This window comes from Pseudochaenichthys georgianus, chromosome 9 (assembly GCF_902827115.2).
Source record: "Pseudochaenichthys georgianus chromosome 9, fPseGeo1.2, whole genome shotgun sequence".
Lineage (NCBI taxonomy): Eukaryota > Metazoa > Chordata > Actinopteri > Perciformes > Channichthyidae > Pseudochaenichthys > Pseudochaenichthys georgianus.
This window is the reverse complement of record NC_047511.1, coordinates 17,594,558-17,612,130: the sequence shown is the minus strand read 5'-3', so window position 1 is coordinate 17,612,130 and position 17,573 is coordinate 17,594,558. Positions and strand designations below refer to the sequence as shown.

At 41.5% G+C, this 17,573-nt stretch overlaps 2 protein-coding genes across 2 annotated transcripts; one reads left to right on the top strand and one right to left on the bottom strand.

The window, feature by feature from the left end:
* Nucleotides 1-3,545: 3,545 nt before the first annotated feature.
* On the bottom strand, nt 3,546-13,417 carry lhx6b (LIM homeobox 6b). The gene is made up of 8 exons (XM_034091723.1): nt 13,292-13,417; nt 12,541-12,672; nt 12,048-12,169; nt 10,389-10,609; nt 6,670-6,770; nt 6,486-6,581; nt 5,445-5,616; nt 3,546-4,163 (listed from the first exon to the last, which is right to left on the bottom strand). The coding sequence occupies exons 1-8, from the start codon at nt 13,292-13,294 to the stop codon at nt 4,081-4,083; spliced, it is 930 nt and encodes a 309-aa protein (XP_033947614.1). The 5' UTR covers nt 13,295-13,417; the 3' UTR covers nt 3,546-4,080.
* Nucleotides 13,418-15,659: 2,242 nt separating this feature from the next.
* Nucleotides 15,660-17,114, top strand: LOC139434458 (MAGE-like protein 2). The gene has a single exon (XM_071204291.1). The coding sequence runs from the start codon at nt 15,660-15,662 to the stop codon at nt 17,112-17,114; it is 1,455 nt and encodes a 484-aa protein (XP_071060392.1).
* The last annotated feature ends 459 nt before the right edge of the window (nt 17,115-17,573 follow it).

Genomic DNA, 17,573 nt, shown 5'->3' with positions numbered 1-17,573 from the left:
GAGTAATTCCCACAAGCCCCACCTTTCGGTGTTCTTTAGCGCCACCATCTGTTTGTAACATGTAGCAAACATGCGTCAGGAGAGTGATTTAGATCCTGTCCCAGCTTCTTGTTAATCAAACTGAAGTGCTGTGATAGTTCAATAGTCGCCCCCCCCCCCCCAAATAAACACATTCTGGGAACCTGCTGTGGAGACCCGTGTTTATTTTTGCATAGTGCACGGTTGGCTGTCAGCCTGGGTGAAGTGAATCATCTGTTTCAGCCATTTCCTAGCGTTTTGAAAACCTCCTCTCTGCTCTCGTGCGCTACTGTACGAGTCAAGAGAAAGTTTCCTTGTTTATTTCTCAGAATTTCTAAAGCACAGAATGTACCGACGCACAGTTGAGAGTCAATGAATTCATTTCGTCTTGGGTTTGTTTGGAAACTTGATACTTGTATAGCCAGGGTTTAATTGTAGGCCTGTGAAATAACCACATTGAAACAAAACACCCTGAGCCACAAAGTCAATTCATTGTGGTAGCTACTGCTTGCCTAAAGAAAGGACATTTCACCTGAAAATGTTGGCCTATGTGTTAACCCTTCCTCTGGTGTTTGTTGACGTGGTTCTGCTCTGAAGCCTCAGATTGTCTAGTTTATAGCAACAAATGTCGTCACTCTTTTGTCTAAATGGAGCTCAAATTGCTGGTTTTTCTCGAGTGTCACAGCTGATGGATGACATTACATTTAAATGCAATGTTCTAAGTGATTCCAGAAATAAGCAGCTGTTATTTGAAGAAAACAATATAACATTTATATTGTTGAGAAGAAACCAGAATAGAAGCAACATTCCAGTCATCTTTAAAACGAATTCAAAATTAATGTACCTTTACCCTACTGATACATGTCTTGAGTTTTTTTCTTTTTTTTCCTCCCAATTGTTGATTTTCTGGCTTGATTTTTATTAAAAGGAACTGAAGGCCCTCTCTACTTTCCCTTAAAAGCTTACTTTATAAGGAGAAATTATAATGCAAAGTTGTGTATTGTCTGCATACATATTTGTTTCCTTTCCCAAGATTATTTAACTCCTAAAATAGGAGTATGAAGAAAGCCACGCTGTATATATATTTACCTCTACATAGTCAGCTTGGTGATACAGTTAGATATCTTTATTCATATCATGATGAATATTCTGAAAATGTATTACGCAAATTATCTTTAGTATATCATTGAAAATGAGACTTTTTCATGCTCAGCAGCATTCAGATCGTTTGCATGCCATCATCATATCCTCAAGTGAGGTAGAGGAGAGAGGGGGGTGAGAAGACCATGCCAGCATATGGCAGGGTCTGAAGTAAACTTGAGGAGGATGAGGATGCTGATGAAGATGGCTCACGTTGCAATCTTTCACAGAGGTTGTGTTGACTGTTGTGCAGGGGAGAGCTCATCAGCGTGAAGGAGAGAGATGTGAATGTGCAGAGACAAGGGGCACTGCAGTGTATCTGCTCATTAGGTGGGAGACGCTGCAATTCAGAGAGCGAGCAGCTCTGCAATCAGGGGCCTATTCATTAGCATGGGGGGCCCGCTTTCATCTGCAACCACTTGAAGCTGTCAATCAACGAGGCGGACGCATGACATGATGACAAAACGGGGCGGCTTAAACGCTCAGGGATGCTTGTGCATGGAGAGAAGACATGCCTAAACGCTGCCTGTGTGCTTGTATCTAAGAGGGACTTTAATGGGGAAGAAATGTGCGTTTTCACAGTGTAGTGCTGGCAGGTGGCCCAAACTGTGTCAGCCTGATAATCATCTCTCCGCTCAGCGTATATACAGCTTTTGTTCTTAGATTTCTCTAGGAGGAGATTGAATTGATTGGAAGTGATTGATTGGAGGAAAAAAAGTTTGGTTTAAAGTTTAGGAAAGATTGAGAGTCCTCTTACGTTAGAGTGATGCTCTCTTTCCAAACACAACTTCCATGCAGAAAGAAAGAAACACATACACAATGATACATGCAGACACACACTAACACACCTGGTCCAGTGTGAGTATCTTAAATTAAATCTCCCAGGGGTATAAGGGAACCATTGTGTGCATGTTTTTTTCTCCTGTAGTTCTGCTGTGACTGTGAAGGCATCGCTGGGTCAAACAGTCGTGTTTCCTCCTTCACAAGCAACAGGAGAAACACTGCTGTCACTTGAAACTGTAAAAATGCAGATGTGATCTGTCTGACTTTTGGGTTCGAGACAGTGTTTTCAAAACTAATCAAAATGTAACGTGATCTTCATGAATGATGCTTTCAATTATGTTCTTGCCCAGGTATCATAACCTAAATAATAACAACAAAAGCAACTTTTCTGCCAAGCTAATGGTAAGCCAATTCATTTCATGACTGTCTCAGCAGCCAGCAGATGGGGATTTACAGATCACAAGCAAAACCTATTGCAAGGTTTTATCATTGGAGAAACATTTATAAATAATCTGTAGAGGCACACAAATGTGTTTCTAGGGTGATTTAAACAGTAGCACAATAACAATATGTGCACACTGCAGAAGGAATTACACTTTTCACTTTTATGTAGCGTCAGAAGACAGGATCAATATATTTATTATGTGTATACATTATATATGAAGCTCGAGTCAGAAGCCTGTTAGATAGATTTGGGAGCTTTCGAGTCGGTGGGTTGCAGATTTGTCCATTGTGCCTTTGGCCAGAGCCAGGTTAGCTTTTCCCCCCTGATTTGTGTTTTTGATAAATTGAGGATGAGCCAGATGTTGATCCTTGACAGATTAAGAAAACAACTGATGATGCTGTGTCAGATTTGTATAAACATAAAAACACAAAATACATAAAGGATGAGTTTAGGTTTTTTTAAAGCAATAGCTCAACATGTTGAAATTACACTAGTATGCTCAATAGGCCATAGCCACAGCTTCACTTAGAGGTCCGGTATCAATGCCGGTTAAGGGTTGCTCTCAGGATTTAAACACTGGAAGTGCACGGGGGTGTGCCACTCTTGAATTTACATTAGTGGAAAAAAAAAAAGGGGGAATTGATCCAGTTTAAAAATCCAGATGTAATGATATCCTTTAACTTAAAGTATCCCACTCATTCTTCACGTCGCAGCCACTTAAGTGCTGTCAATCAATGTAACAACTGTAGGTAATCTGTGTTAAAAGGCCCTGGGAAAGCCAACGAGCTGCCCGATCAATGGCCACGCTTTCACAATATGATTGATCACATTTCCATCACAAGTACAGCATGTCAATTGGAGATTATGTGCAGGTTCGTCGCAGGATATTGCTCTTAATTATAGGTTACTGGAGGTGCTTGGCCCCTGACAGGCGACCTTTAGATTTGTGTAGCTTTTAGTCTAAAATAGTATGGATATGTAATTGCATATCTGTCTGTGGAAATGTGTGTTTGTCCTGACATTTTCAGCCACCCACGCTCGCAATCACGCACGAGTAAATGTAAATGTATCCTCAATTATTCATTTCCTTACAGCTCGGATACACCTTTTATTAAACTGTGGCAGTATTTACAATGTACAATCACTGAATTATTCCATTTCAAGACACATTTAAAAAGTGCTTTTTAAAAAAAGGTTTTGTTCTGAATAAATAAGAGTTTTTTTGACAACACTACAACAACAAACAACAATAAAGCTGCAAATGTGCTCATCACCAATACACAAAACAAATGCTGAGGTTTTACTGTAATACTACAACACTCTTTTCATATTGCAGCAACAAAATAAAAATACTTTGTACGAGTAGGTAAACAAAAGGAAAACAATCCTGACCTGATGCAATGTTTTGTGTCCCATCAAAAAGAGGAAAAAAAAAAGTGGTCTTCTCAAAATTAAAAAAACTCCCATGTTGACATTCAGGCTGAACATTTCTCCACAGTCTGCTGTCTTTCCAAGACTTCAAAGTTCATGTCAGCAGTCTCACAGCAAAGAAGAATCCAAATGATTGAGAACAGAACGCCGAGGTCCTGCATGCCCGGGGGGATCAGAGCAGATTACTGACAGGACGTCCCAAAGGATTCTTTTCACAACAATAGAGTGGTGACGACGCAACACAAAAAAGGAGATGCTGAAGGCTAGCGGCTGATGGGGAGCTGTGGTAAAGACATGGAGGGATGGCTCAGGTGGCCCGGTGCAGCGAGGACGGAGAACGGATGAGCTGCAAGGAGAAGACCAGAGGAGCAACATTAGTTTGTGGAGCCACGGGTTAAAACACTCTACATGACAAGTGAAGAAACAGGGGCACATTTGAATTCTAAGTCATTCATATATTCAGAATGCACATTTTTAAAACTATAATGCTGTGTTTCCAACTTGGGCCTTCAACAGGTCCAAAATGTCTTGTGGAAATTCTTTCAACTCTCCCAATAAAAAAACTATTTACATTTCTAGTGATCTTTATTGAATTCTAACCTTTTAATCACAGCTTTAATAAACATATTGTCAACGTTGGTAGAAGCATTGAGATATTTTACAATAGAAAAAGTAACGATAATGCATAAGATTCTTCATTATTATTATTATTATTATTGTTATTATTGTTATTATGTGCTGCTTTCCACCTTCTTCTCCAGTAGGACTCGGATGAGGGTGTTGCACTTTTCCTTTTCTGTATACATGTGATGTTTTGGTTTTGTTGTTTTTAGTTTTTTGTTGTTGTTTTTTATTGTTGTTTTGTTTCTTTCCGTTAACAGTCAAGTGGGAAATAAGTATTTTTTGTGTTTCTCTTAGTATCCTAAGATACTGTTATGATTGGCTGTGAATACGTTTGGCTGTGAATAAGAAAATATGAAGGGCAGACCATCTATTTCTATTTCTATTTTTTTTTGTAGAAAGGGGCGGGTCATATAAGATTTTTGTTCTTCTCCCTGCTCCTTTTCGCTCAATGGTGCGCTTGTAGAGACATGTTTTGTTGGCAATTATTGTACATTGGGTTTTGCGTACCATGAGCGGAACAAATAAAAATGAAAAACAATTATAAATCCAACAACATTAACATTAACATTACAAGTGATATGTAAAATGTATTAAAGCAAAATGACTCATGATGAAGAAAAATGGTTCCAGTGATTGTTTTACCGCTCCATGATATTTTATTCAATTATAATAAACACGTATGTGGAAGGGTAATTAAATGTTTAACTGGGTATTATAAACTAATCATGTGTCTCTTAAATAAGATTCAAATCTGTTATTTGTAACTACAGCAAACATCTAAATGCAGGGTGAGTTAATAAGGACGATGTTTCAATCAGAAATGTATTGCAATAGGAAATTGCATGAAAAACAGATAAAAGGACCTCAAATTTGTACGAAGAACAGCAGATTATTAATTTAAAGATATTGCAGAATGTACTGTTTTTTTTAAACAAATGATTGTCTTCTTTCCTCAACAATAACAAACTTCACAAGTGGCACTGACATAGAGTCCCTAACTCACCGTCCAGGTATCCATGCAGAGCGAGTAGATGTGGTCGGTCCGGGCTGCTGAACGGTGAGTAGTGGATGTCGTCCGGCAGCGATGGAGGCATCCGGGTCATCGGAGCGCCCTGACAGAAGCCACTCAGAGGCGGCAGCTTTTTGTGTCGTGCACGGCAGTTCTGAAACCACACCTGGTGAAATGATACAGACAATGTAAACAAGAAGCAAGCAGAAGGGAAATAAACCCAGCAACAAACAGTATCAAAACAGGGTTTGAGTCTTCTCACAAGACCCCATTTGCTTTGTTTGTCTGTGGTAGAGGACTTTACCCATCAGATTAATGGTTTGATATTTTAAAGCGTAAAATGAAACCTGCCTTACTTTGATGTACAAAGAACAAAACAATATAATTGGTCAGGGTTTCATTAAACATTTTTAAAATGGCCAAAATCATTGGTTTCCATCCACATCTGAGTACTTTTCTTATGAAATATTGGATACTTTACCCAGTTGGATTCTAAAAACCCTTTAAATCAAGCAGTTTCAGAAGTGAACTCAATCACAGATAAACATCCGTTCATTAAAGTGAGAACATTTGGGAACCGCTCGTCGAGATTTGAAAGATTATGAACTCTGGGGGAAGTCTACATTTCTGTGGGTATTTGTCTGAAATCTCAAATGATTTTCAAAGAGTGTGAACATCCGTTTAGAAAAAGAAATGTCGTCATCTTTATCTGCTTTAAAAAATAAGTATGTGAGTGGCAGATAATGCATAGATATAATGTTATGCATTGAGTGTTCAAAGCAATGTTTAGAGTATTGGGAAACCTCACAATGGTTTGTGTGTGTACAAACTGTGATAATCTGAGTGATTTTTCCCTTTTCAAAAGGTTTAGTTTGAAAAGATTTCAGTCCTGAAGAGATAATCCTGTACTGTTCTTCATTCTCAACCTATTCAATTCTCACAACCAGTCTAGTCCTTTTCCCACGGGTTGGAACCATTGCTCTAAAAACGATTGAAATATCATTATGGTGTATGTTTATGTTAAATGTTTCCTACCTGTATGACTCGTCTACTCAGTCCCGTCATTTCTGCAAGTTTCTGTAGAGTCTGAGCATCAGGGTTGTTGTCCTGAGCAAACTGAGACTGCATCACCTGAAAGGACACACAGTCATGATGCCCCCCACACACACATACATACATACATACAGGCGTTTCACTGACAGTTACTAAACACACACACCTGCAGCTGCTCAGCAGTGAAGGATGTCCGCGCCCTCTTGGCTGGCTTTGGTTGGCAGTCCTGGTCAGAGGGCAGCGCTCCCTCCAGAGTCAGTCCTGTGCCTTTAAGAGATCACAATCAACACAGGTCTGTCACTTTACCCACAAGTACATTTCAGTCATCGTGAGGTTACACAAAACAGCAGAGTGATACCTTTCACAGGCCGAACGTGTTGCAGGCAGGAGCTTTATTTAAACAATACATTACATTACATGCAGGGTTGGGAGGGTTACTTTGTAAATGTAATCAGTTACTGATTACTGATTACATGGCTCTGAAAGTAATCCGAATACAGTTACGTGTCTTTAAAAAGTAACGTAATCAGATTACTTTTCCCGGGTATGTTTTGGTGAACAGGAGACACAAAAAGCAAAAGGAAACTGAACGTGTTTTACTGTTTTAATGGCTTATCAAGAGCACAACTGAAACATCACATCTGAAACGATGTAACAACATAATACACTTTTTGGGGATGCAGCTTGGGATGTGAGGAGTGAGGGACACGGCTTAGAACGGGCCTGTCGCCTTCTGTCCTGCCAGTGTTGGGAGGACATTAATTAAAATGTCGAACTCGCACATCATTTTAAGGACATTTCGGCCAGGGGTGTAGAGCTATATTTGTTTAAGCACCGGATCGGCAAAACAGGACAGGAGAGTGTGCACCAGTCTGCCTTGATCTATGTATTCATATCTGTGACACTCACAGTATCTGCTGCCCACAGCTGTTTTATAGAAGGAACACCTCGTTCACTTCATGAAATCTCTGCAGCACCAGGAGGCAGCGGGAGGGTTAACTCAGCCTCTGAGAAGACGAGCTCGCAGTGCCTTTCACGCACCGCCTTCACTGTGTTTACCTTCAGAAATAATCATTAGTAAGGCTAAAGAGCGACCGCAGGCTGATGTGTTTTAACCACACACACACACACACACACACACACACACACACACACACACACACACACACACACACACACACACACACACACACACACACACACACACACACACACACACACACACACACACACACACACACACACACACAATTTAAACGCAGACTTGTGTTCCTCCATGTTTCGTTGTTATTGTTTCACTGAGCGAGCGGACCCGCGATTTTTTTTCAAACGCATTTTTGGCCTATCTGCGGCGGTAATAGGTTTTGTGCGCTGTGATGATTCCGCTGTACCTTTAGTAATGAATATTAAATGTTGTGAGGAAATCTTTCCACCAATAATTCCAATAAGTAATCCAAAATGTATTCACTTCAGGTTTACGAAAGTAACTGTAATCAGATTACTCGTTTTTCAAATGTAACGCGAACTGAATACAGTTACTTGATTTTTGTATTCTGATTACGTAACGCCGTTAAATGTATTCCGTTACAACCCAACCCTGATTACATGTCACTTGTTAGACGCTTTTATCGAAAGCGACTTACATACATAGTACTGTGAACAATCCCCACAGGAGCAATTTGGGGTGAAGTGTCTTGCCCAGGGACACAACAACATGCAGTGGGACTTGAACTTGGTACCCCCTGAGTCGAAGTCCAGCACTCTATCCACTGAACCACAGCCACAAACAATGCAACACAATTAAGATGTTTTCTTGCCAACCACCGCACAGTCCAAATAATTTACACCATTACGCCCACATACTCCTCTCTAAAAGCGTATTATTATCTTCTGACTGTGATTACTTTTGGAAAACATTCTTAAATCTTTCCTCTTTTCAAAGCTAAGTTAACCTCAACCATTTCATCTCATGTTGGAATGACACTTTATCTTTCAGTTAAAGGGGAAAGGAAACACCAATTACAGTTATAATATTCCGGTAGTTTATTCATTTTACAATGGATATTGATCGTAATATTTATTGTATATGATATTACTCGCCAAAAGAAAATTAATTATCCGCCGGCCGGGTGGGGAATTCCGGGACCAGGCCGCAGCCATTAGGGGAGTCCCAAATGGTGACGTCACTGGCTGTGTTTTCGCTCCACCTGAAGTCAACACAAGGTAGCAGATATGGCAGCGATGGAGGAATTTTGCAATGAGATCGACGTTTTGAACGATGAATTTGACTATTCGTCGGGAGATGACATTGATGTGGAAGCATCTACAGTTACCAGGCATCCCATGGCCTATGCTTATGAACCGATTCGGTCGAATAGAGTGGCATACGATCCGGAATAAAAAAATTAAAAAAACACAATGCTAACAGTGAGCCTCTGAATTAGCCCCGAGCGAAAATGCTAACCTATTACTGCACCGATAGCTCCCTTATTACTTATCCTAGCCGCACATCCAACACATCGTTTATGATCGCAAGGAGACACAGAATCTAACGGTGCCCACCTCAACACTGAAAGATACAAACTCGCGAGGTTACCCACAAAAACGTACATCAAAACAAGTGGCGCTAGGTACTAACATACGCCAGGCTAACGGCTTACCTTCCTCATTGTCTGGTCTAAACTGGTCTTCAATGGCATTACAACGATAAAAACGATGATGTAGTTAATCCATAGGTTAATATACAATGGGGCTGTGTCCCCTTTGAAATGTTCTGATAATCTATAAGCAATACAACTGCAATTCCGTTATCTGCTGTCCGCTCTGTGCTCCGTGCGCTCTGGGTCCATCAATAGCAATACTAGCCTTTTTAGGGCTGTTTTCGACAGATGAGCGTGTGTATGCCAGTTTAATTAGTTGAGCTATAGAACACCCCCAATTCTCTATTGTGCGTCATAATAATAGCTACCATTTAGTTTGGACGCGATTGCGTTAATTAATAAGGTCACACTGTGTCAGTAAATACATGTGTGAGCTAGTAATCTGGTAGTGCTGCAATATTTACCTCTCTCTCGGCAGCTGAAGCAACTCGTTTGGTGGCTCGAACTTCACGTTTGTTGACACTGTCATTGTCTTGCGCGGCCGACGTGCTGGGACGGTCGGTGTTCCCGACTGCATACGTTGAGAAATCGAATATTGTGGGAACAGATCCTGGCTTCAAATCCAATGTTTTGTATTGAACCAGGCATCCAGACTGGACTTTGAGCAGCTTCTCATCCTTTAGTGGCAGCCTATGGAAATGTACTTCTTCCTTCTTTGTATAAAATCCATTTGTGCAGCCTGGGGCAATACAATAAACTCCTGACGACGACCGTTTTCTTGTAATGTAAACTACTGGTGCATTGCACGCCATGTTGTTTGTTATTGAGCTTTGGCCCAGAAAGCCGCACCCAATCAGTGACGTCACTGGAAAAGTCCCGGAGCAATGGAAGCGCCCATGGTCATTAGGCACGTATTTCAAAAAGTAAATTCGCGTATCTCGATCGTTTACATTGGAAATAGACTAGATAAATACATTTCCTAATGGGAATATTGTCGCATGGAAAGCAGTTTGAAAAGTGTTTCCATTTCCCTTTAACAAAGACCAAACAGGTATGTTGTGTTGAAAATGAGACCATTTTGAATCTATAATCTAAAATTGGTTGTGTTAAAATATTTGTGATGATGTCATCCAGGGTGGAAAAAGGCTTATTGAGTAGAAACCTCGGAGCTCAAGAGATCAAGAGTTATTATTTTGTTCCCTTTCTTGACTCCTAAATATTGTTCGGGTAATCCAGACTGAGGCCATCAGAAATACATGAGCATGTTGTTTAATATGATTGTTACCGTTTTCTGCAGCCCTCCGCAGGTTTTCCAGCATGACGTCGTAGTGGCTGCGGCAGAGCACCCTGCCCTCCACCAGGCCAAACTCCTCCCCTGTCGACAGCTGCCTCTTGCAGGAGAAACATGCAAAACAGGCAAGGTGGTACACGCTGCCCCGGGCCCTCCGCACCCAGTCACTGGCAAACACCTGCCGACCACACTGGGAACACTTAGTGCCGAACCTACTGTGAGGAAGAAGGAAACAGACAGGTGAAGGTCGGCTATAGGTTACAGAGCTCAGCTTAAAGTACGGATGTTGAGTATCTCAAGGTTCAAGGTTCAAGCGCTTTATTGTCATATGCACAGATGCTACAGTGTAGATATGGCAATGAAAATGTTAAATCCTGCAAACTAATTGCAAACAAATCTGCAAAAAAACAAACCCTTTTCAGTTTCTAGATATGCCTCTCAATCTGTCCGTAGTCTACTTCTTAATAAATTAGGTTTCTTTGTCTGCAATCATGCATTCATTCTCCCTATAGTCACTATTTTTGTAGTTCTATGAAGAGGACTGAGTATTCAAGTATGGCACTCAGTTCAGTCACATGTCGTTTGTGATATGTGATTGAAGTCAACTTAATTAAAGAATATGCAACGTGCAGAACATAAAGGTCATACAAATATACCATTTTGCTACTATCAAATTATCAAAACTCAAGGACAGGAAGTCCACTCTGCTTAGTTGGTAATGTATTTAAATGGATGGTTGTCTTTCTTGATATTAGAGTCTGACAAACAGTGTTAAAACTATGATCTTGGTTTTCTGGGATATATTATGTAAGATCTTATCAACCAAAAACCTATAGCCATGCAGAACATATTTGTCATGACCCAGTGTGTGTTATACTTGATTCCAAAAGTTGATGTTTATAAAGATCAGCTGTAAAAACACCCAGAATAATAAAACAAATTAGATCAAATGTATCAGTTAAAAAAAAACGTTTTTATAAACACCAAGGTATAGGAGCACTTAAATACAATCCTGCATAGAAAAGATTATCGTTTCCAAAATCATGATGTGTTTATATGCACATTTGTTTTGTCTATAGCTTTTTATCAATATGAAAACAAAAGTAAGGACGATCTTCAGACATCGCAGGCCTACTAAAACCAATTGGTCACAGAGAGCTTTTACAGATGTGTGAGGATTCGATGGAAGTTGTTCTAAGGTACAAAAACTCAGTAGGCTATCAGAGATCGTTATTTTATTTAATTTTCTAATATCAATATACATTTAAGACATCTGCCGGGGGAAAAAATGCTTCGAAACGACACCTATGAACGATAGCTAATAGCTACATTTTCGAGGATACGTTAAAAACACATTGTTAAAAAATCGAACGGAAAAAAACTGAATAAATCAAAAGCACTAATGAATTGAACCACGTTAAAAATAAATTGAATAAGAATATATTGAGGCCTATTACAATAATATGATACATTTCTTTATATGCAGTGACTTCAGTTAATTAAGTTATTATTACACTCAACAGTTTGCCATGGCATTTGATTAAAAATGAACGTTACCGATTATCTTACAATAAAAGCCTGTAAAATCGTAATTTTTACATAAAGCTCGCGCTATAAATACAATCAGTAAACACATTTTATTGTATAGGCTACCTGAGATAATCCAGTTTGCAGTAGATTTCTTTGTTTTTAACGTAGCAGCTGTTGTGTTGGCGCAGAGACGCTCTGCACACGGAACACTCCAAACATCCCAAGTGCCAGTTCAGGTTGTCGACCTGCATGTGGAGATTAAAAACAATAACTAACAGAGTTATGCACGCCTGCCTGTGTGTGTGATGCCGATAATCGTACCATACATTTTATTTGATAAAAACAAAACTGTGGGTTTCGTTCACAGATTTACAAAAGAAAGCAAGTGACCTCAGATGAAAGAAATGCATTGTAACGCTTGAGTAAAATTATCGAGTCATTTGCATATTTTGAGTGTAGCCTATTGTTGCGCTTTTGTTGAGATCAACCTGAGTAAAGAATGAAAGAAAGAATAAAAGAAAAGCTACAAATAAAATTAAGAGAGGAACATTTAGCTTGAATCTCACAAAGCTAGTTCACACATACATTTTTTCTTCTAATTCTTCTCTTATTTCACCTTCAGCAGGTACCGGTCATGGATCTCCATGCCGCAGCTGGCGCACTGGTTCTTGGCCGCCGGAGGAGAGCAGAGGCAGGCGGCCTCCGACGGACTGCACTCCCCGGACTCCTTCTTCACCTCCGATTTAGACTGAGTCAAAAAAGACGAAAGAGACGAGCACATTTTATCGTCTCTTGAAAACTAAAACAAATATATTATATTAGGCCTGATGGGCTAATATATTTAACATTAGTGTCCCTGCAATAAATAACATTAACTATTTCAGACCTAATAGCATAAAGACCAAGTGGTGGAAAAAAATACACTATAGTATAGCCTAATACAAAAATAATTATTGTATTTCCACAGGTTACAGGTCTTTTTTATCCAATGAATATTATAAATATGTATTAAGCGTTTTCTGTTAAATTATTTGTGCACACATGCACGCATGCGCTTGGAGAAATCAATATGTTGAAGTTTAAAATATATATTATGCCAACAATATTTATTCTTAAAATGTTGCATTATGTGAACCCTAATCCGCAAATTGGAGTGAATACATTGATTTTCAGTGGCCACTTTCCCGATAATGCAAGCATGCAGCCTTTAGTCTAACATGATTCAACCTGAACCTCTGCCAAATCCAAAGTCCTGCGGAAGGTAACCGCGTGTAAAAAGGTTAGAGGAATGAAAGAACCTTACACAGATTGAAAGACAAATAAGTGAAAAGCTGCAAATCAAACTCGTCCAGATGTTTGTGACTCACCATTTTCGGGTCTTGAACGCTGCCTATTTGGAGAGAAGATGGAGCTTGCTCTGCGCATTACGCATCTCTGCCCCAACCCACACTATATCCGGTCCAAAACAACGAATAACAGTTTCTCCTGCATTTAAACCCTGGCAACAAAAAAGATTTTGAAGCAATTAGAAGAAGAAAAAACCTATATGTGATCGATCATTCCTCTCGTGCGCAAAAGGAGGCTGTATTCCCATGCAATCAAACGCAGTGAAAAGAAAGGATGGCACTATATCTGCAATTAGCGGTGGATTGAAATGCTTCGCGTGATAAGTGGCAACCCGAGTGTCAATTTCATCTGGCAATCAAGAAAAGGCAACCGAGCCACCAAGCTAAGGGAGGAGAAAAAGCGGCACATCCTAATTTCAATAGCTGTATAATCGAAAATCGAAAAATCTCCAAAGTGAAGAGGCTCAATTGGAGATCGGTCTATTCATAACAGACAATGTGCAGAAACTGCAGCTGATCTCGAGGAATAAAGGAGCTTGATTGTCTCGTTCTCTTGATGGACCCATTTAAACACTTGAGGCTCCCCTTGGTGATTACAGCTGCATTCACAAAATGCCAAAAAAAAAATGCGTTTGGGTGGCAATCCGGAGTCCGTGTTGTCCTTCCTTCAGTTGAAATTAACAGGAATGCAATATTATGTTAATTACCAGCTACGGTATAAATATTGGAGGCAGTGAGATAAGAAGAGGTGGCCTATATGGGAAGACAAAAACCTCTACTTCATACATGGAAAACCTCCCAAAAGCAGCGAAAACATCGTCCAATAAAAGTTTCTCCAGAACATCACAGGTAAAAGATCCAAATAATTCCGCGAGACATTGTTCTCCATAAACTTCGTGGGGATCAAACCAGTGTGAGCTGTCGTGTCTGCTGTGGTTCCCTCTCCCCGCCTCGACTCAAAGTGTACACCCAGTTCAGTCAGACAGGATGTGATGCTGCCCATTGGACCAGACCCGCAGGTTTACCATTCTTTACTGAAGGGCCATACACATGCACATTTGGGACCTGCATTTATAAAATAAATAAAAACGAAAATAATGGGGGAAAATCTGTCTGGAAACGCCCACTTTTCATCATATAAATGTATTCTTTTTCTGACATGATGGTTGCAGATGAAGAGCAAGTGTATTGAAATCACTTATCTGCTGATTGCAGTGATGGAGGGTGAGTGGTGTTAATGATGAGAGCTATAGCTGCTTATCTATCCTATAATTATTTTTGACATGATTTTAAGCACTCTTATCTACTTTTTTTCTGTTCAGTTTGGAAAAGTGTCACATAATGCACATACTTTTGTTATCTCGTGGGATTTGCAAATAAGTCCCTTTCACTTTCATGAGGATTTAAGTGCCGTTTTTAGCTTGAGCTCGTCTGATTCATAGAGAAGTTAGGTTGTGTTTCACGGAAAGCGAAACAGTTGACATTTCAGAGATTTCTTCGTAACAACTTTAAGTTGCTTTTCTTTTGTGTTAAAGGTCTTACACTAAAGCCACTATAATTATGAAACTCCCCACACCTTCTAAGTGGGAACAGATATACTTAAAGTAAAGGTTTCCATGAAATCAATGACACTTTAATTTTTATTGATCACTTAAAAAGCATCTCTTACTGCAGAATTGCATTGTGCGAGAGTAACACACTTTGGCGGCTAGGTGCATTAACTGTAATTACCAGATGGAGAAGGGTCAACTGGAAGTGGGCTGGTCAAGATGAAGGAGGGCTTAAAGGAGGAAAGAGTGTTATTTCACCTCCATCATCATCAGTCTTCAGTGATAATGATGTGCACGTGTGAAGGGTTTTGAGCAGTTTAGAATGTTAGTTTTGATCTATTTTCTTCCCAGTGTAGGCCTTTCCAGAGAATGTGCATTTTTGAAGTTTGGACCTGGGTAGATATAAAGCAATAAAGCTGGGGTTTGATGGCATTTTCATCCTTAAAACTGCACACGTATATCAAAAAGCCTTACTTTTTGCCTTACCACAAATGTTACTGTTGTGAAACCTGCAAACATGTTTTTATCTCACCATTAACTAAGGCAAGGGTTTTGTCAAGATTAAGTTTAGAAAGATAATCGCAGATAGTAAAAAATATAGTGAGAACAGATTGTGGTCGTTTACAAATAATAAATCAGCCTGATGTACGTGTAGCTCTCTTCACGACGCAGACACAGGTCGGTTCTTTAAAACGGGAGTTTATTTCTCGGGAGTTTTCATCTTGTAGCCTCCCCTCTTCCGTTACGGCGTGAGAACTACAACAACAAATTACACATATACATAGCCAACACACATTAGCATAGTGTGCTACACATGAGGCTATGGCCCTCAGGTGGAGATGCAGCTATTCCCTGCTCCACCCTCAGGTCCTCAGGTGGAGATGCAGCTCTTCCCTGCTCCACCCTCTGGCCCTCAGGTGGAGATGCAGCTCTTCCCTGCTCCACCCTCAGGGCCTCAGGTGGAGATGCAGCTATTCCCTGCTCCACCCTCAGGTCCTCAGGTGGAGATGCAGCTATTCCCTGCTCCACCCTCAGGTCCTCAGGTGGAGATGCAGCTCTTCCCTGCTCCACCCTCTGGCCCTCAGGTGGAGATGCAGCTCTTCCCTGCTCCACCCTCAGGGCCTCAGGTGGAGATGCAGCTATTCCCTGCTCCACCCTCAGGTCCTCAGGTGGAGATGCAGCTATTCCCTGCTCCACCCTCAGGTCCTCAGGTGGAGATGCAGCTCTTCCCTGCTCCACCCTCTGGCCCTCAGGTGGAGATGCAGCTCTTCCCTGCTCCACCCTCTGGGCCTCAGGTGGAGATGCAGCTCTTCCCTGCTCCACCCTCTGGGCCTCAGGTGGAGATGCAGCTCTTCCCTGCTCCACCCTCTGGCCCTCAGGTGGAGATGCAGCTCTTCCCTGCTCCACCCTCTGGGCCTCAGGTGGAGATGCAGCTCTTCCCTGCTCCACCCTCTGGCCCTCAGGTGGAGATGCAGCTCTTCCCTGCTCCACCCTCTGGCCCTCAGGTGGAGATGCAGCTCTTCCCTGCTCCACCCTCAGGTGGAGATGCAGCTCCTCCCTGCTCCACCCTCTGGCCCTCAGGTGGAGATGCAGCTCTTCCCTGCTCCACCCTCAGATGGAGATGCAGCTCTTCCCTGCTCCACCCTCAGGTGGAGATGCAGCTCTTCCCTGCTCCACCCTCTGGCCCTCAGGTGGAGATGCAGCTCTTCCCTGCTCCACCCTCAGGTCCTCAGGTGGAGATGCAGCTCTTCCCTGCTCCACCCTCTGGCCCTCAGGTGGAGATGCAGCTCTTCCCTGCTCCACCCTCAGATGGAGATGCAGCTCTTCCCTGCTCCACCCTCAGGTGGAGATGCAGCTCTTCCCTGCTCCACCCTCTGGCCCTCAGGTGGAGATGCAGCTCTTCCCTGCTCCACCCTCAGGTGGAGATGCAGCTCTTCCCTGCTCCACCCTCAGGTCCTCAGGTGGAGATGCAGCTGTTCCCTGCTCCACCCTCTGGGCCTCAGGTGGAGATGCAGCTCTTCCCTGCTCCACCCTCTGGCCCTCAGGTGGAGATGCAGCTCTTCCCTGCTCCACCCTCAGGTCCTCAGGTGGAGATGCAGCTCTTCCCTGCTCCACCCTCTGGCCCTCAGGTGGTGATGCAGCGCTTCCCTGCTCCACCTTTGGGCTCCATGATATTTACTCCAGTGAGCTCACAGGTTCCTGTCCTGGTCGCTGCTCCACAGGCTCTGAATGCCAGCCTCTCTCTGCTTTTCCTGCTCCTAGTCCTGCTCCTGCTCCATACAGCCAAACACTGACCTGCAAAGTACTGCCCAACACGTGTGGAGGTGTGGGAGGTTTGGGACAGCGGACACTGGACACAGCCAGTACAGGGAGTAGTGAACTACATTGTGCCAAAGGAGCAGTGGTTGGAGGACATAACAAAATGTATATCCCCCCCACCAGAGGCATGGACACTGGACACTTATTTATGTATATAGTTCGGTGTATAGTTTGATATTTATTTATATATGATATGTATATATTTTATTTAGTTTATGATAATGTTTATTTGATGTTAAAACTCATTTAGAGTGTTATTTTGTTATACTGCACCTTACTTACTTGTATGGGTTGTTTTACATTTTATTAAGTTGAACTACTTTAAAATAAAGATTTGGTTCTATCAAGTTCGTGACTGTCCAATAATTGAGTGGAGTGTTATGTTTAGAATTTCTATAGGTTTTCTTTTTGTTTGTTAAAAGAAATACATTATA

Excerpts from the sequence above, each read along its gene's own strand:
- LOC139434458 (XM_071204291.1), top strand. The coding sequence starts at position 15,660 with ATGCAGCTATTCCCTGCTCCACCCTCAGGTCCTCAGGTGGAGATGCAG.
- lhx6b (XM_034091723.1), bottom strand. Across the intron at positions 10,610-12,047 it reads TGCAAACTGGATTATCTCAG|TAGGTTCGGCACTAAGTGTT; the intron begins GTAGCCTATACA and ends TCTTCCTCACAG. Across the intron at positions 6,771-10,388 it reads GCGGAGGGCTGCAGAAAACG|GCACAGGACTGACTCTGGAG; the intron begins GTAACAATCATA and ends GATCTCTTAAAG.